General features: G+C 48.0%; 1 protein-coding gene across 3 annotated transcripts in view; it reads left to right on the top strand.

The window, feature by feature from the left end:
• The window catches only part of ZFC3H1 (zinc finger C3H1-type containing), an 833,014-nt gene that overhangs the window by 226,027 nt on the left and 587,147 nt on the right, over positions 1–19,840 (top strand). For all 3 annotated transcript variants that reach the window (XM_086921759.1, XM_086921741.1, XM_086921749.1), the window contains exons 14-16: positions 4,768–4,899; positions 5,376–5,927; positions 6,918–7,027. In XM_086921759.1, the coding sequence (XP_086777885.1) occupies positions 4,768–4,899; positions 5,376–5,927; positions 6,918–7,027 (794 nt within the window). The remainder of the gene's footprint in view (positions 1–4,767; positions 4,900–5,375; positions 5,928–6,917; positions 7,028–19,840) is intronic.

Here is a 19,840-nt window from a genome sequence, read left to right as displayed (position 1 = left end):
GTTAGTACTTGCAGGTAGAGAGAAGGCCTTTTTGGCGTGTTTTTTTTGGCGGTAGAACGAGGGTTCCCCAAGATTTAATCCTGCACCCAAGGTGCCCCACCTGCGGCACTAGTGTGGTCGGGTGTACAGTGCAGGGATACCAATGCCAGTCAATGGGGACTAGGGGCACTTTCAGTTGCAAGCAGAGCGGACAGTCTCTGCCACTCAGAGGTGACCAGGGGGCATGGAAGCACAGTGGCCCCTACCCTCCCATCCCCCTTGGCATGGAGTGCAGGACGGTCGTCTAGGACCCTGTTGCTGCAGCTATGGGGACCAGGCGACGCAGAGGGGAAAAACTAGCTCGGATTATGTCGAAGTGGTTGGTGTCTGGCGGGAACACCAACAAGTCTTGGTAGCCGCAAATGGCGTGGGAGACCAGATGCAATCATTGGGAACAGCAAGGTCCAAGGGACTCTCCAAGTGCTGGAGAGTCAGAGCAGGCACCGAGCAAGCGGAGGAGCCCACCAAAGCAGGAGACATCCCTCAAGAGGACCTGCAGGTCTAAGGCACAGGAGTCGCAGGAAAACCTCAGGCAGCTCACCAAAGATGGAGGCCCACTGTGTAAGGGATGCTTTGAGGGTTCTGATCTTCAAGGGATAAGTTGCTAGAGCTTCTTGTAGCCCGAAGATGTCTGGAGTGCAGAGCCAACAAGCCTTGGCAACGACAAGGCTCCGACTAGGGATACTGTCCTCCAAATTGCAGGGGAGACAGGTCATGCCTCTGGAGAGCTGCAGAACCACCACATGCCTCTGGAGAGCTGCAGAACCACCACATGTGTTGCTGGGCCTTGGGAAGTTCGTAGGTCAGAAGGCGAAGCAGACCACCAGAGCAGGGCCTGCACAGAGGGGACGTATTCCCCTGACCTTTGCCCAGTCACACCTCCCTGTGACAAGAAGCCTATTGTTCCACCTTCCTCCGCTTGAGCTCCGCAGCAGGAGGGCAGAATCGTGTCTGTGGTCGGCAGCAGCACTAGCTTGTTGACAGACCCTAAAAGGCTATTACTGGGAGTACTGGGGGCTCTCCTAAGGGGCCCCAAGTACATGGGATAATACCTCCAAAACTAAGATTGGTGTTTGGGTATGATTCCAAGATGTTTGATACCAAACTTGACCAGTTTCTGCGCAGCCATTATCTAGTTGGACCACTCGTAATGACGGATGTCCACTAGGTCTTAAAAAGGCTGCCTGCACTTACAGAGCATGGAGAATCCACTCCCTGGTTTGTAGTGGTGTCCTGCTCATGCAGGGGCACCTTCACACTTATAACCAAGCACGCTGCCCTCAGCACTAAAGGGCCTACCATAGGGGTGACTTATAGGTTTAAGTGTAGAGACCTCCGATATAAGAACTTATCTGTTGTGAGGGGTGCAACACCATCACACACAAACTGCACCCAGTCACCCATGTCCTGGGTACCGAAGTACCGTTTACTAGGGACTTATAATGGTACACCAGTAGCCTAGTGTGAAGGCATCAAAATGCTCACCAAAGGCATTTTGGTAGAGCGAGCTCTCCGATGTCTGGGTACTGATTAGCAGTATTCCAGCAAACTACAGTCAAAATGCCGACACCAGGCAAAAAAAGTGGGGGTTACCATGAAACAGATCCTACTTTACCACAGGTGCCTACACCCTTTTTGTCCACGCCCATGTGGGGAGGGACCATATCCCTAACCCTATTGGCTAGCGTCCTCCCCAAAAGTATGGAGGATTCTCAAAGGAGGGGGAGGGGGGTGTCACTTTAGCTCAGGGCACCTTAATGGTCGTCCTGAATTAGAAGGGACTCCATTGCTTACTGATTTTTCCAGCCAACCTTGCTGCCAAAAATGGGGCTTGGTCAGGAAGGGGGTGGGCATCTCCACTAGCTGAGACACCCTGGTCAGCATCACAAAGGACAGGCAAGCCTTTGAGGCTCACTGCCTTTCCATGCTGTTCCTGCTTGGGGGTAGGTGTGAAGCTGAGTAGGCTTTGTGTCTGACCCACAAGAGCAAAAGGCTCCCACCTGAGTAGGTCAGAAACGTGTCTAGAGGTAGCAGGCTGGTGGGGACTAGTCATGCACACACTGAGTTGGTAGGATTTCAGGGTGCACCTCTAAGATGCACTCTGGGTGCATTTCTTAATAAATCCAACACTGGCATCAGTGTAGTTTTATTAAGCTGTGATGTTTGGTACTAAACATCTTGGAATTTGGCGAAGCCATTGTGGAGCTGTGAAACTCATGGTGACACGCTCTCAGCCCACATACTCGGTATGGCTTCACTGTGCCCTTATGTCTATGAATGGACTTAGACATGTATGCCCTCTCATGAGGTATACAGCACCCTGCCTCAGCTAGAGCTGTTAGGCCTGCTGGAAGGGTGACTTGCCTATGCCACTTGCAGTGCTGATAGGCCTGGCTCACAGGAATGTGTGCAAATTAGACTTCACTTTTATCTGCACTTAAAGACGCAGGCTGCAGTGGTAGAATGGCTGTTTGGTGTCTCTTAGGGTGGAACAGTACTTAATGCACCCCTTAAAGACCCTATTTGGTCACAAGGCCCTTTGTACCACTGGTACCTTTTACATGGGACTTGCATGTGAGCCTGAAGTCTCCCAATTTTGAAAATGGGCACTGGGGAACCTGGTTAGCAGGTACCCACTGTAGACTCGGTCAAAGATGCATCAGAATCGGGCAAAAACTTTAAGGAAGGTAGTGCAACAGACTCACTTTTCTAGAGCAGCTACTTCAATCAGAGCCTCCAATGCCATAGCTATCCTGGGGATATGTCTCTGGCAGATGTGGTCCGACATCTCATCTCATCTCCGAGAATCTTCCTGAGGACATGAAAAAAGAGGCAAGAGAGCCTGTCGGAAGGTAAAAAGGCGTTTTCCCAGATCATAGATGAGGCCGTAGATTTTTTTCCACAACCTTAAGGCAGATGGCTAGAGAGGCGATATTGAGAGGCCAAGGTTTGCTCAAAGTAAGTAAATTCCATCCAGAGGTACATGCCAAAATACTGGACATGCCATTCGATGGAGAGTATCTTTTTGGAATACACGTTGACGACCTATTGCGGTCAATTAAGTCTTGCACACATGGCTAAGTCGCTGGGTAACTTAATACAGAGGAGGTTACAGCCCTTTCGAGACGGGGACTGTGGCCAGTAGATCTCCAGACCTCTGTTCCAAAAGCGGATTCAGCCCTACTCTCAACAGGTTTTTTGCTCGCAATATTCAGCTCCATCATAAAGGTCAACCACAACGTCCACATCTTATAGACCGCTGGGACTTTGCCCATCAGCAGGAGTTAAGTCTCAGGATACCAACAAGAGACCATGAAGTACCGCAGGCTTCTCACCACAGTCCCACTTCAATTTGGTCACGTTATTCAAGCTCTTCAATCAATGGAAGCTCATATCTTTCGACAAATGGGTGTTGAATGTATACCAGCATGGTTGCACCCTCACATTTGTTCAGAACCTCCAAATGTTCGTCCACAGAAGACACCCCATCCTCTTCTTCCAATTCTCAAAAAGTCAGATTGCTCCTCTCAAAAAAGCAATAGAGTAGATGCTACACAATCAGCGCAACCAAGGTTTGTTTCCACTTCTTTCTGATCAAAAAGTCGTCTGGAAAGTGAGGCGAAAAATTGATCTAGGTTATTGAACAAGTTAATCAAAAAACAACTTTTCAGGAAGCTCTCACTTCTGGATATTTTGCAGGTGATGGATACTGGGGACTATCTTTCTTCCTTGTATCTACTGCACCCATATTTTCACGTGCCAATAACCATGCTGAAGTTCAGGAGTAAATGAGGCAGGCCAAATGTTAAGGTCTGTCTACCGAGGGAGGCTAGTGTTCACTTTTCTTTCTGACTGCAGTGTGGGATGATTTATGTGACAATGTTGCGGTGAACTAGTTATTTTTTACTAGCCCAAAACAGCATTTAAATGTCAGTAAATGAACTTTACAAATATTTCAGAATAAACTAAGAATTCGGAAAACCCAAATTGAGCACATTTTTTTATGGTGTATAAGTGTGGTGGAAATACATATTTGAATGGGATCAAAACAGTCAATACACTAAATGATGTCTATTTCCATACAAAATCGTTGGTGCGCTGTATAATTTTATCAGTAAATTATGTGCATGTTCTGGTAATATCCATTGAAAATGTGTTGTCTGTAATTGCAGTAATCTAGCATACCATGTATACTCCACGCTATTCCTCTTTAGTCCACACTGCTCAGTCACTTTGTCCAAGTGACATTTAAAGGAGCTGGATGGTTCAGGAAACATTGTGCCATTGTCATACTGATATGTAAGGGCATTGGCCCCTTTACATCACTGACACTTGCTGTCCCTCTCTGTTCCTGTTGAGATCAATAGCAAACTACATTGTGAGAACTGAGGCACTTAAGCTGCCTAGGATGCAGAAGCACAGCTGTATACTTTTCAGTTTTTCACCCATGTAGTTCAAAGTTTAAAATAGTTTGTAATGTAAAGAATGATTTGAATAGAATGCACCAAGTTAGTAAGATTTTGCTTGTATCCCAGTACTCCTCTTTTATGTTGCATGGTGGCTGGCACATTGTACGACTGAGCCGTGATAGTGTTTTGATGCCGAGTGATAACTTTTTTTAAATGGAGTACAGTTAAAGTACACTGCTAATCTTCCTTCCTTAACCATACTATTAGTTTTTTGAACACCGATTTGAACAGTATTGCTCTAAATGCCTTTTATTTTCAGATACACAAAGTCCAGCAGCGTGTCTTAGTGAAGAAATCTCTGGCATTAAAATATGGTGAAGAGCTTGCTCGAGCAAAAGCAGTGGCCAGCCAGGAAATTGGAAAAAGAAAACAGGAGCAAGATAACTTTAGAGTAAGTTTATGGAAACCTGATACCTTTTTGTTTTTCAGTAAGCTTTTTACCCCAAAAAAATCTGATAATCCTTGTGGAAATGTGTAAAACAAAAACAACCCATAATGTTTGACTGGTTTAAGAATTTTCTCGAAGACTTGGTTTATAAATTCTGTGTTCAATGTCTTCAATCTAGTAATCAGTGTTTCATGACATTAAGGTGTCATAATGGGGAGAGGCGTTAGTTGAACGGCTACGGCAGTCGACCTCCAATCTAGGGAACTGGGTTAGAGTATCGGCAAAGACATGCAACATCCTGCGATTGTTGCCAAATCACTTACTCTCCCTGTGCCTAACAAAAAAGAATGTGTCCTAATGTAAAACGCAACTGGTGCTTGTGTAAAGCGCTGATGCCCGATAAACTCGGGTCAAGTTTGCGCTATATAAAAACGTAAAAAAAAACCAATTAAAACTAGAATCTACTTTTGTCTCTATAGCCAAATAAAATGTTCAAAGTGGATCACTCTCCTGCATCAAGTCCGAAAAAGAATGCAGCTGAATTAATCGCTTTGGAGAAAAGACGGTTACAGAAATTGGAGTACGAGTATGCCCTAAAGATTCAGAAACTAAAAGCGACTCAAGCTTTGAAAACAAAGGAATTGTCACTTGAAAGTCCAGCACTTGAAGAGCCTGCATTTGTACTTCCACAACCTTCACTTCATGACCTCACACAAGACAAGATTACTATTGACACTGAAGAAAATGATATGGATGATGAAGTACTTTCTACCTCAACCAGAGAACGAAGGCGGTCTTTTCGAGAGTCCACCTCTTTTACTAAGCCTAATCTAAAGCACACAGAAACTCTGCTTAACAAAGAAGTTATTTGCAAACCTGCTAAAAAGGCATCAGAAACACCTGAACTGTTTCATGGTTTGAATATCAATGAACTGAAGAAGCTCCATGCTAAAGCTGAGAGTCTAAAGGAGTTGTTGGCAAAAAGCCTTTCCCTGACAGTGCCACCGACAGACAAGCATTTGTGTGGAAAGGTAGGTGTGCTTTCTGTTTTTACTTAGTTGTTTTTTTAACCCTGAAGTTCTAGTTTATTGCTACAGCATTCATAACTGCAAAAGGAGCAATTAATGGACAGAACAATGTCGTACACCCACCCCAGTACAGAGTTCTGGACATCAATCCATCGTTTTTGTGCTCACCATGCCATTACAGTTTGGACCCAGCCATATGCAAATCAGTCTTGACCATGTGCCCAATGGAAACAATCTAGCCCCAACTGCATTGCACAGCATTCCATCCATCAATTGTTTCTTTTGCATATGTCACCCTAAGTGTGAAGGGTATGCCCAGACGTGGGTCCCGTGCTCACTGCACCACTGGATTCAAGCTAGCCTGGCTGATTAATGGTGAAGCCTTGAAACTGGTTCCAGGATGCTTGTTTCGGTTCCAGTGAGGACCTGGCTTGGCAGTTCGGGCTGGTCTGGTCCCACAAGGACCAGGGTCATGACTGATTTGCATATGGCTGTGGGGTGGTGTGGTGAGCAAAGAATGAAGAATTTAACCCAGATCCTTGTGACTGGTGGTGAATGTTTGCATTGTCCAGCATTCAGTCCATCAATTGTTTCTAAACCGTTTTGGTGATTGTCGCACATTTTGATGTTTACTGAAAGCACTGAAGTTTGATTCTAGGTTACTGTATTTAGCAGTAGGTACGCTCCCATTAGAGTTTTAGAAAGTGATTCATTCTTTTCTCTTAAAGGATGTTTGTAGGTCTAAGTTTAGCAAAGGAAAACGTATTTTCAGATGTGTATTCCTGAAATGATATATTTTATGGTTAAGCAAGTAATGTGCCCATTTGTTTTTATTTGACTAAAGTAATTAATGTAATTGAGTACGTACTTGGGCTAAGGTTACAGTAGCAATGCATTTTGCTAGAACTAAACATCAATAACCCATCATTGCTTTATTCCAAAGATACATGTTTGCTTTAAGTGAGATTAATGGCTTTGTTCATTACTTCCCAGGAAATTTCTCTAAATATGGATTTCGTTACAGCGCACACCAAGCATAGTGAGATAAAACCGTTTCCTTTTGGACCGTATCATAGTCCTCTCCTATTTTTTAAATCCTACAGGTATGCAGTTTTAATTTTCTCTTACAGTTATGAAGTGGCCATGTAAGTTAATCAATGTATACATGTGGTGAGTGCTAAAAGCTTATTTAATGGTACTTCTAGTTTCCGTACTCTCCAGTTAGCCTATTCCAGAACTTAACTACCTGATCATTTTTGGATAATATAGATTAAAATTGAAACTGACGTACACCCATGCCCAGCTATTATGTGAACATCTGATTAGCAGACTTACTTTTAAACAGGAGTTTTTTCTCCCCTTGACTTTCAGCAGACAGCCCTTCAAGTTTTTAGAATCCCCCTACACTTAAGCTTTACTTAAGTTCCTAATTGTATAGATTCCTTATCCCAACCCCGCCCCCAATTAAGCTCTGTGGGAGACCGCCTCTTTTGACATGCTTTTATCCCCCCACTTTTTGCCTGGAAAATAATTTGGTTTTGATTCAGTGTACAGGGTCCCTGCTGACCAGGTCACCTGTGCCAAAGCCCCTTTTCTAAAACTGTACCACGATTGGCAGTACTTCAGAACCCCCTGTAAGTTCCTAGTAAATGATACCCCTGGTACCTAGGGCATTTTGACTGAAGGGGATCTCTAGGGATTCCACACCAGGGCCATGCAAACTGCCTCTGCAGCCTGTATGCTTTGGTGCAGAGAAAAATGACAAGCGTACAGGGGCACTGCTTGTGTGCTATGTCAAGAAGCATTGTCTAAGGTATAGGTAAGTCACCCCTCTAGCAGACCTTACTAGGCCTAAGGCAGGGTGCATTAGATCTCAGGTATGGAGATATCTGCATGAGCAGATATGCCTCTACACTATTTAAGCCTATTCTTAATATTGTAAGTGCTAGTAAAATCATAAAAAATACATGCACTGGCAACTCTAAAACTCTGGTTGCTCGGCACCATGGTGGCTGCCTAAACCCAGGAATGTTTGTGTTGGAAGGGGCCGACTTCAGGGGTCAAGATTGCTCTCCTAACCACCCGAGACCCTCCTCTCCCACAATTCCTGCTGAGTCTTATCGAGGGGGGTCCCCACCGGGGAGGACTGATCGTACACAGTGTCAGCACACCACACTTACGAACGGACACCACACTGTGGATCTTTATCAAGTATGAACTTTATCAAAGGTAAAAAGGTAGCAATATACAGCGATTGAGGGATCGTGAAAGTCTCGTAACACAAGGGAACGGGGAAGCGGGACAGTCTCAAGGGCCGGCCAGTACGTAGCGTACCCTGCGCACCGTTCTCAATCCTCGAACTGGGGGGTACGGAGACTGGCGATGGTACTTGCTGTCCTACTCGCTTCGGTTCGAGGTAGTCGTGATGGTAGCGTCGATGGTCCAGCCGGACCAGAGGGCTCCTCAAGCCGCGACGAGGTCAGCAGGGCTCGATCCGGAGTGCACCGCAGTGCTCGTAGTTCAGGAGGAGCCACGACAGCAGGGCTCAGGATGGTAGCAAGAGTCTCTTGTTCTCAAGAGTGGGCCGCGACGAGGTCAGCAGGGCTCCGATGGTTCAAGTCTTTCTCTTCGAGAGGAAGCCGCGACAGCGTCGGCAGGGCTCTTTGGTTCAGTTCTGTAGCTTCGAGGACGAGCCGCGACAGCATCAGCAGGGCTCGGTGGGTCAGAGTCTGTTCTCCTCTAGGTCAGCCGCGATCAGATCAGCAGGGCTTTCTTGTCCGGGATACAACAGCCGGCTGGATGTGAGGCAGGCTGTCTTATAGTTCAGGGGCCCTTTGATGTCCGGACCCTCATAGGCAGGGGGGCGGTGGTCTGAGGGCCAGGCGATTGTCTGGGCGGCTGGTTCTTTAATGCTTGGGATTCCCAGACGCCCATCAAGGTTTGGAGCCAGCTCGCTAGGAGGCCAAAGGTGTGATCGAAACCAGCCCCCAGGGATAGTTCAGAGGTGTGAGGGGAACCAGTTTCTCGGGAGGAGGCCGGAGGTGTGATTGAAGTCTTGGTTTCGGGTACTTGGTGGGTCCTTCACCCGCTTGGGCGGGTCCGGGCGCGCCGGACTCGCACGCCTGTCTGCAGCCAGGGTCGGCCAAAAGCTGCCGAAAGGGAAGAAGGCGGCCGCCGTCCGGCCGGTGTGGCCAAACATGGAGTCTGATGGTCACATGCACGGGTGCAGGCACGCGGTCTGGAGATCAGCTCAGGTCCGGTGTAGAGGGGTTGTGTACAGTTCTGGGCGGGCTGGTGAGGAAATATAAATTTTTGGTCAAGTTATGTTCCCTATTGTGTACCCCACCGTCTCCATGTACGAGTTAAAGTGCATGTAACTTCCCTCCTGTGCCAGCTATGAAGACGCAAATACATTTGCGTCCAACGTTAACATGTCCTCTTTCAGACCCACCCTGAATGGGTTGGATAGTCCGTTCCTAAGTATGCAATGCCAACGTCTTTTTGTAGTGTACTTTACATGTTTTTCAGCTCTGGCAAAGTAGGCCCTGAATTTCTGCCATCGAGCCTTTTTCTTCCTTCTGACTCTGAAAGCCTCAGCCCAGGCTGCCCAGGCTGCCCCCGTACCTGTGAACTCTGCCTTACTTCCAGTGCGGCCCACCACGCTTAGCTCAGCCTGCTGCCTGCCAAGACTGACTACAACCTTCGAGTTATCTGTTCCGCTCCTCGAAGATACATTCCTGCCTACTAGTTTCAGTAAACATCCCCCAGCTGCAGAGCCGAAGGGCCGGCCTGTCTCCGTGCAAGTAATTCATAGCCTCTGTTACCATGCTCCCATGGAAGGCCCATGCCCCCACGCTTTTCATGCAGACACTCAGGCGCTTATACACGCACTCACAGTCAGTATAGAATAGCTTCTGCCCTAGAGACCTTTCTGCTCAGATAGCTCAGTTCCTAAAACATCAGATATGATAGAAGCACAAGTTGATCTGACATGCCAGACTTCTGTCTCTTTCCGTCAGTGTAAATGTCAAGCCCCCTGCACCCTCCAGTTTCATGCCAATCACACGTCATGCAGCTGCGCGCGCATCCAAGCCTCCGATTTCTGCTGACATTGCAACATTTCTGTTTAAGTGCCACCCACATATGACACCTACCTGTGACGTTTCTAGAGCACACCTCCAGTTACGCCTAGTCCACGCCTTCTGATTACGTACTAGTAACACGTGGATGCTGTTATCTTGTCTACTCTCAGCTGTTACGCCTACTATATTGCTTTCTATGATGTAAATTAAGTATATAAGCTATGTACTGTCAATAAAACATTGCTCTATCCCTTCCTGAACCCTGTGTGGTTGCAGGAACATGATATCCAGTTCCGGAACGATTCCTTTTTAAGGAATAAAACCCCTAAGAACTCTAACACCACGGACTCTGTTTTCTTTCTTTCCGATTGAGTTATTATTGATTAAGTACTTACCTGCATAGAAATTAAGATGGTAAATTAAATATTTACGACACTGGGGTCAGGTCGACCGGTAGTTCTTGGGTTGCAGGGATCAGAGAGGACCACACCATGAGGCCGGGTCCAACAGTTTGGTACTGAATAACTTCTCATAATAAACCAACACTGATGCCAGTGTTGGATTTATTAGAACATGTACCAAGAGGGCACATCAGAGTAGCCCCCTGAAAATCTGCCAACCCTGGTTTGGTCTCTGATTGGCTTTAGGTGGCCTGCCACCACCAGAAAGCCTTCTGGAACCCTGGGTGGAGAGCCTCTGCTCTCTGGGACCAGAAACACGCTATCCGACTAGGTCTATGCCCCCTCCCACACGACGGTGGTGTAATTGAGGAAGTAGGCACCCTAGGTTAGGTGCCCATTGGCGCTACCTGCTACTCCCCTAAAATGCCCCTAAATCTCCTATTTTGGTGGCTCCCCCACACCTGGAAACTAGTTCACTGCTGACTTAAGCTGGACAAAGATGAGACTGTGGAGCGAAGCCTGAAGATGACTACTTAGTTGCCCCAGCCCTACCGGCCTGCTCCAGGTTCAAACACCCTGCGAAGATGATGATGCTGGTCATGCAGCCAGCGACTTTCGGAACCAGAGGAAGACTGCCTGCCCTTCGGCAAAGACCAGAGACTCCCGAGGATAGCAGCTTTGTCCCCCAAGAAACCTACACAAAGGACTCCGGTGCCCTACAGATATGCGAGTCCTGCCCACTCAGCACCAGACACCTCCAGTCCCTTTCCAGGTGGACCACTGATCCAGAACACGAGTGGTCAACCAACGCTGGACTCAATGATGACACCTGCAGCCTGAATCAAGAAGTTCCACCTCACCGCAACCTGCTCTGGTAAAAGAAAAAAAAAAACTAATCTAAAGGCACCCCTGCACATGAAGCCCCTGGGCCTTGGTGAGCTGAACTGATGGTTCCCCTAGGACCCCCTACATTTCTACTTCCCTCTTGTTGTTGGTCTCCTTCCTGCAATGTCCATTGCAATGCCTGCAGCCTTTTTGTCCGAAGCAAGTTCTCCATTAAAAAGCATTGTTCGCCCGACGCAGGAATGGCACTGTGTTTCCAGGGGTCACCTCTGTGCTGTTGATGGTAAATGTTTGGTGCTGCTTTGTGGCCACCTGTGCTTGCTCTAACTCCCAAAGTTTGGCTACTTCAATCAATTTACCTACCTGCAAGCAGTGTTTTAAGCGCCTGTAGTCTCCATTGAAATGCATTGGGCTGAACTCCGATTTTGACCTCTGCACTCTGCCTCCCCTGTGCCGCTGGTGGTGCAGTTTTGGTACTCTCCTTACCCCTGCTCCTTGCTGATCTTCAGTCCCGTAGACTGGAACTGTAAGTCCGATACTTACCTGTAAAACTGCATTGCTTTCTCCAAAGGAGAAGTGCTAAGTGTCGACTTTTAAAAATCTAAGTTTTTCTTGCAAAACTTACTTACCTTATTGCAAAGATCTTGGTCTTAAATAAAAACTTAAGTAAAGCTTATTGTTTATAAAATTGGTGTGGATTTCTTTTTTAAGTTGTGGGTCCTTTATTGGTAAATGTGTGTGCAATAAGTGTCTTACACTTCTGTGTTAGGCCTTACGCTGCTTGCCCACACTACCACTAATAGAGCACTTTGGGTTGTACATTGTGCCCTGGGGAATCTGAGGATTCTCTGGACTCTATGCACTGTATAATCACCTTGTGGTATACCATAGACCGAGCCAGCTTCCTACAAGTAGTTAAAAGATGTAAGTTGATTATGCACCTCCCCAGATCCTTTTACTGAGGAGAGTGCATCTTTTGTTGATGTGATTAGAAGGGTGGCAGTTGTCTTTGACCTGCAACTCCTCACAATGAAGCTTAAAACAAACTTTCTAAAGGAAATCCTTCAGCAATGGCCAAACTCTTACTGAAAGTCTCCTTCCATTTAATGAGGGCCTGACAGATATGCGCTTGGGCAACTTTAGCAAAACCATGTTCTGGTCCTCCAGTCAAGCCTGGTCATCCTGTGCCACTAACCAGCTCCAGGTGACCTTGAATTTCTCATGCAGCATCCAACACCAGTGAGCTTTGTGGGTTGGGTGTCAGCCCTAAAACAGTCCCTATGACTCCATCTGACTGCTAATGCAAGCATACAGAATCCATACATTGGCAAGCACAAGTTTTCCTCCGCCAGCCTTGCCCTGTGTTCGGTAAATGCCAGCTGGCGTCTTGGTTACTATACCCATGCACTAATGGACATGGCCAAACAGATCTTACCATTGCTCCCAGAACACCTACGGACATTCGTAGGAAATCCACCTCCGTCTTGATGCAAGAGATACAGGATGCTAAAGAGGCTGAAGATGCCGGTGTTGTGAGTTTGAAAGGGGTCCTCCTGTGGTTGCTGCTTGGCCCACGGACTTGGTGAGGCAATCTTTGCCACAGGGATCTACATCCCTTGATGTCCTCTCGAGCTTGGCAGAAGTCTTGTGTTCGAGGCATGTGGGCTGCTGAATTCATATCTGTGCATAGATCGCCGCCTAGTGTTGGGTCCGGATGATCGCACATTGTTGTCCTGGAAGATTCTTCGAAGTATCATGAGATAGGTGGCTCCTCCCCTGGACTACAGTGCGCATGGGCATCGACTCCATCCTCAGATTGTTTTTTTCTACCATTGGGTTCGGATGTATATTGGTTCTCTCTAGTCTGAATCGATATAAAACTTTCTTAAGGCCAGAAGTCCTTTAGCTTTTCGTTGGTATAGTCTTGCGTTCGGTTGCCCGATCCTTCCAGCTCAGTTTCGAGCTGGATTCCAGAGAGCCGCGTGCTTTCGACGCTGAAGGCCCAGTAGACGTTAAAGACCTTCTCGACAGACCATCATGGAACGGAGCCCGTTCAAGAGATGTCCCGTGTGCAACTCCAAATATCCCCACATCGACGTCCACCCGGTGTGCAACAAGTGTCTGTCGCCGGATCATGAGGAAGCCAGCTGCATGGCTTGTTCCCGTTTTCGATCCCAGAAGACTCTTATGCATCGTCGCGCTGCGCGCCAGGAGGCCCAGCACTCTGCACCGACGCCTTTGAACATATTCGATGCCGGGGATGATGAAGGAGCTGACCGGGAAGTTAGTGAGAACCTGTCGAATCCCGCGTCGGAGGTCGACTACAACTACGACGCGGACGTTGAAATGCTCGAAGCAGGAGAAGTCGTCGACTAGGTAGGAGACGACGATGGGGCCTTTGGGGCCATGGAAGATAGCTCTAGCGAAGAGCTAACTCAAACTGACATTGGGGCCGAAACGCTTCAAAAGGCTCAGGTCGAGGGATCGCCACTAGGCCTTACCCAAGATCTTCCACTGAGTTCTACGGCCCCGCCTTCGGGTTCGGCTACGGACATTGCTATTGAGACACACCCTGCGAAATCGAAACCGAAAGTGACAACACCTGTCTCGATGCAAGTTAAAGCACTGGTGCCCCCCTCGAAACAAAAGTTCGTATTGCTTTGGTCGGCTCAAAGCCCTCGGACCTGTCGGCACCGACTAAGCAAAAGGGCATTATCGACCCGAAGAAACAGCTCAAGGGCGTCGAGACTAAGTCTGGCACGCCGAATACCAAGGTCAAGGCAGTCGAGCCGAGCAAATCGGTGCCGAAGAGACAAGACCATGCCAAGAGCGGCCCAACCCACGAGTCCACGTCTAGTGGTGCCTCGAAGGATTCCGTCGACTCGACGCAGCCGTCCGCCGCTTTCTCCAAGCAAGTGGCAGACTCGCTCAAGCGCATCAAAGACAAGGCCTCAAGTGTCGGGCCAAAAGATCCTCTACCTTCGAAGCCTGTCGAGAAACCTCAAGACGTCGACGCCCATTCACTTCGCGCTGCCGCCGAAAGTGGCGCCGAAGGCTTTCGCCCCCAGAATGGTCACCAACGTGCCCGAGAAGGTCTCCTCCGTGTCGAAGTCGACAATCTTCGTTGGAAGAACAAGAACAATTTATTGATGCCGAAACAGGCAGGCTTTCCCTTCATAAGCGGAAAATTGCCCCGGAACAGCCAATGGAGTCCTATAAAATTCCACTGAAGAGGAAAAAGGATTCCACTTCGACCCCTGTTCTTGTGGAACCTGTTTCTCCACATGGCCATGATGTCTCGCCCACTTATTCAGATGTGGACACTGGGGAAGGTGATGATTATGATGAATACAGCTATCCTGTCTACACTGAGCCAGATGATACCAATGAACCCTGGGCAGCTGCTGCTGACCCAGGTGATCCTCACTCTGCCCCAGACACTTCGATGTATGCTGTGAAAACGTCGCCTACAGAGGATTCAGCTGCATTTAATTCCCTCATTGAAAGGGCAGCTAAGAATCATGACGCCCAGCTCCATGCTGACCCCATTGAAGTGGACTTTATTTTTGACACCTTTTCCGTCTCAGAGAGGACTGTCAAGACTGCCTATGTTGAAGGGTGTCTTGAAGCATGCTGGGGAGACCTTTAAAGAGCCTACGAGAGCCAGGGTAATAAACCCTAGAATTAAGAAGTATAAACCGGCACCGGGTGACCCTACTTAAATCAAGGGCCAGTTGCCTTTGGACTCTCTTGTTGTTTCTAATGCCCGGAAGAGGGCTAATTCACAAACAACGGGTGATGCTCCTCCCCCATATAAGGAATCTAAGGTGTTTGAGGCATCAGGGAAAAGAACGCAGCTCAAGCAGCCAATATCTGGCGCATTTCAAATACACAAGCACTTCTAGCCTGGTATGACAGGGCACATTACGACACACTGGAGACCCTGTTACAGCACCTGCCAGACTAATACAAAGAGGCAGCTGAGATGCTCATCCAAGAGGGGAAGCTAATATCAAATGCTTCTATTAAATGTGCACTGGACGCGGCACACCGCGGCCAGAGCTATCGACACTAGTGTCATGCTGAGACGACATGCCTGGCTCAGAATCTCAGGATTCAAGCCGGAGATACAGACCACCATTCTCAATCAGACAGTAAACCCTGATCATCTATTTGGCCCAGAGGTGGACACCACCTTGGAGAAAATCAAAAAGGACTCTGAAACTGCTAAGTCCATGGGGGCTCTGCAGTCCCAGCAGTTCAGGGGTGGTTCATTTCGTCACTCAAGCACTAGAGGTGTTTCCAGAGGCCAGCTCTCCCAAACCACACAGTACTATAAAGGCAAAACGCAGACCACATACACCAGACAAAGTCGAGGTGGATATCGTGGAAACAGCGCCAAAGGCAGAGGTCGTGGAAACAACAACTCCAGATCCTCCGCCACTAACCAACAGTGACGCCTTGTCACTGCCCCCCGACCACGCAACACCTGTCGGGGGAGACTTCAACAGTTCCTGCCAGTCTGGAAGTCCATCACCAGACAGGTGGGTCACACAGCTTATACAGTACGGTTATTGTCTGGAGTTAACATCCACTCCACCCAACATACCCCCAAGACACCGTCTTATGTCCGCCGAGCATTTGCACTTATTGCAGTAGGAGGTCCTCGTCATGCTTCAAAAAGGGGCAATCGAGCTCGTGCCTGTGAAAGAAAGAGGCACATGAGCTTACTTACTGTACTTCTTAATACCAAAAAAGGACGGGTCCCTCAGACCCCTCAATCTGTACATCCTATCGGAGCACTTTCACATGCTGACCCTGCAGCAAGTCCTACCGTTGCTCACTCAGGGGGATTTTCTCGCAACTTTAGATCTGAAGGATGCGTATTTTCATATTCCGCTACACCCGTCACACAAAAAATACCTCCGGTTCACCATCCACAACCAACATTACCAGTTCAAGGTTCTGCCTTTTGGGGTCACCACGTCACCCAGGGTGTTTTACGAAGTGCCTGGTGACAGTGGCAGCACACCTAAGTAGACAAAACATTCACGTCTACCCTTATCTGGACGACTGGCTCGTCCAGGCAAAGTCGGCCCAGCAGTGTGCCGCCCACTTGTCCCACACCATTCACCTTCTTCACGATCTGGGATTCTCACTGAATTACCCAAAGTCCCACCTGCAACCCGCCCACACATGGCAGTTTCTGGTTGCGACAATAAACACTCTGGCAGCCACAGCACAGCCATATTCAGTGAGGGTCAGCAGCATTCAATCGCTGATACAAAAATTCCGACCTCAACACTCGCTTCCAGCACGAGTGTTAATGCAGTTGATAGGCATGATGGCCTCCTGCATCTCCATAGTCCCGCACGCGAGACTACATATGCGTCCGCTTAGCACGTCAGTGGACTCAGGCTCACGGACAGTTGAAGGACCTAGTGTTGGTGAGCAGTTGGGCATACAACTCTCTGCATTGGTGGAATCCACAAAACCTTTGCAAGGGACGACCGTTCCAAGAGCCTGTGCCACAGATCATCCTGACGGACGCTTCTCTCCAGGGATGGGGAGTTCATGTACTCCACTACACTGTGCAGGGACTATGGACACCCCAGCAAAGGAAGATGCACATCAATGTTCTAGAACTGATGGCGATCTTCATGGCAATGAAAGCCTTCAAAGTACATCTGTGCAACAAGGTCTTGTTGATCCGGACGGACAACATGATGGCCATGTACTACATTCAGAAGCAGGGAGGAACACACTCTCCACAGTTGTCTCATCTGGCTCAGAGCATGTGGAAGTGGGCCATTCAGAGAAACATCTTCATCATGGCAGAACACCTCCCAGGCAAGGACAATCAGATGGCGGACCTGCTCAGCAGGTACAACCACCAAATGCACTAGTGGGAGATACATCCATCAGTACTCCACCCGTACTTCCAAAGGTGGGGTCATCCAGGGATAGACCTGTTCGCCACAAAGGAGAACGCAAAATGCCAAAGCTTTGCCGCCAGGTTTCCACACCAACAGTCGCAAGGCAATGCGATAGGGATGAACTGGTCAGGCAAATTTGCGTACGCTTTTCCCCCAGCACCTCTAATACCGCTGGTGGCACGCAAGCTGAAGCAGCACTCGATGACTCTCATCCTGGTTGCTCCGACGTGGGCTCGCCAACCATGGTACACCACGTTTCTGGCCCCACTCATAAGGCGGGACACTTACTAGATCCCATCATCTCAAACATCCCTGAACTCAGATGGAAGACCACGACTCCAGTTTGTTGGTCAGATCACCACCTTATACATTTCGACCTAATATTACCTACATCTACTCTAACAAACTCTGTATGGCCGGTTTCGTCCATGCGAAATTGGAAACAACTAGATGCTAGCAGACTTAATGAATTTCTGGCCATCAGTCCTCCGGCTCCTGCCCCAGACATGGAGGGTATAGCCAATGCAATGCAATCCTGGTTGGAAAAGGCCGTTGATACTTGTCTCCCCCCTGTTCAAACTAAAAAAAGTGTACATCGACCCCCAGCTCCCTGGTTTACTGAATGCCTGAGGACGGAAAAATCAAGGTGTAAACACCTTGAGAGGCAATGGAGGAAGGACTACTCTACTGAAAAAAAGAGGGAATATCAAAATGCTAGAAATAAATACCATGCTGCATGTACCAAAGCTCGTGCTCTCCACGTTGCCAATACCATCAATTCCGCATCAAACAAGGCAAAAACACTTTTTAATACTGTTAAAGAACTCGCAGGTGCCAACACAACTGCTAACGCCCTCCCGTTGAACACCAAACAATGCCAAGACTTGGCGTCGTTTTTCACTGCTAAAATTGAAAACATTATACATGTCATTAACTCTCAACCTCTCCCCAATGACCTTCCAGTCTTTCTGCCACTAAGCCCACCGGTTAAAAATACTCTCAAACATTGGCCTGAAATCACCTTGGACTCACTTAAGTCCTCTCTTAGGTCCATCAAATCTGGCTCCCCCCGAGACCCCCTCCCGGTATGTATTTTAAAAACCCTTGACGACCCAGCTCTGACTATTGTTGCCAACACTCTTAACTCCTCCCTCACTCTTTCTACGGTACCTTCACTGTGGAAGCACGCCATGGTCAGTCCCTTATTGAAGAAACCCTCGGCAAACCCAGAGGTGCTGGCAAATTATCGACCTATATCCCTTCTACCAGCTTGCTCTAAGCTTCTTGAGAGACATATTCACTCCGCTCACCCTATTTACCGAAAACAACACCCTCCTCCATCCATCTCAGTCCGGTTTTCGTGCCGGTTTCTCAACTGAAACTGCTTTGTTAGGCGTCACGGAAGCCATTAGGAAGCGCCTAGATGGGGGCCAAACTGTCGCACTCATATTGTTGGATTTGAGTGCGGCGTTTGACACCATCTCACATGCCAAACTGCTGAGTACATTAGATAGAAATGGCATTCGAGGTGCAGCACTTGAATGGATTAGGTCTTTTCTAATGCACAGGACCTTTCAAATCACCTCATCCCTTGCCTGTTCCGACACCTTCAGTGCACCACATGGAGTCCCGCAGGGCTCTATTTTAAGCCCCCTGTTCTTCAACATCTACCTGCGGCCATTGGCCGACTTAGCGGACAGGTCTGGTCTTACCCTTATGACCTATGCTGATGATTCTCAAATCATCTTTTCTTTATCCGAGCCAAAATCTCCAGCCCCTTCTCTCCTCAGACAGGGGCTCCTGAACATCTTCAGTTGGATGTCCAACAACCAACTAAAATTAAATGGAGATAAAACGGAGGTCATACTCCTAGGGAAAAACAAACATCTGTGGAACCCTTCCCACTGGCCAGCCGAGTTAGGGATCATCCCAACCCCAGTTGATCATGCAAGAAATCTGGGTGTCTGTCTTGACGACACTCTATCCATGAGGCAACAGGCCAACAAAGTAGTTGGCCTTTGCTTCACCATAATGAAATGGTTGAGGAAGATCCTCTGGATGCTGCCCCCTGCAACCCAAAAGACTGTAATAAACGCATTGATAACATCGCGTCTCGACTACGGTAACATTCTGTACATGGGATCAAATCAGGCCGTGATCAAAAGGTTGCAGCTTGCCCAAAACTCAGCGGCAAGACTTCTTTGTAATATCCCCAAATTCACCAGTATATCCAAACATCTGAAGGATTTACATTGGCTCAGGATTGAGCAACGCATTAGGTTCAAAGCTCTCACCTTTGTTTAAAATTAAAAATCTCACGGCCCCCAAATATCTGCAAGCACTTGTCACCCCTTACACTCCTGGAAGGATGCTGCGCTCCCACTCAGGAGCATTTTTTGTGATTCCCAGATTCAATTTAGCAAGAATGGGGGGAAGATCTTTCTCCATTCTGGGGCCCACTCTTTGGAATTCCCTCCCAGCTAATATTAGGACAGAGGAAAACTATGCCAGATTTAGAAAGAATATCAAGACCTGGCTTTTCAATAAATAATTCTCTGCAAGCCTTCCTGCGTAATTTCGCCCAGCAACATGTTGTCGGCGCCGGGAAACCCTTTTTGGGTAGCTGTGCGCCATACAAATGTAAAAAATAAAAT

This window comes from Lissotriton vulgaris, chromosome 1_1, assembly GCF_964263255.1.
Source record: "Lissotriton vulgaris chromosome 1_1, aLisVul1.2, whole genome shotgun sequence".
NCBI classification, from domain to species: Eukaryota; Metazoa; Chordata; class Amphibia; order Caudata; family Salamandridae; genus Lissotriton; species Lissotriton vulgaris.
The sequence above is the reverse complement of the archived record's forward strand: the minus strand, read 5'-3'. Positions and strand labels throughout refer to the sequence as shown.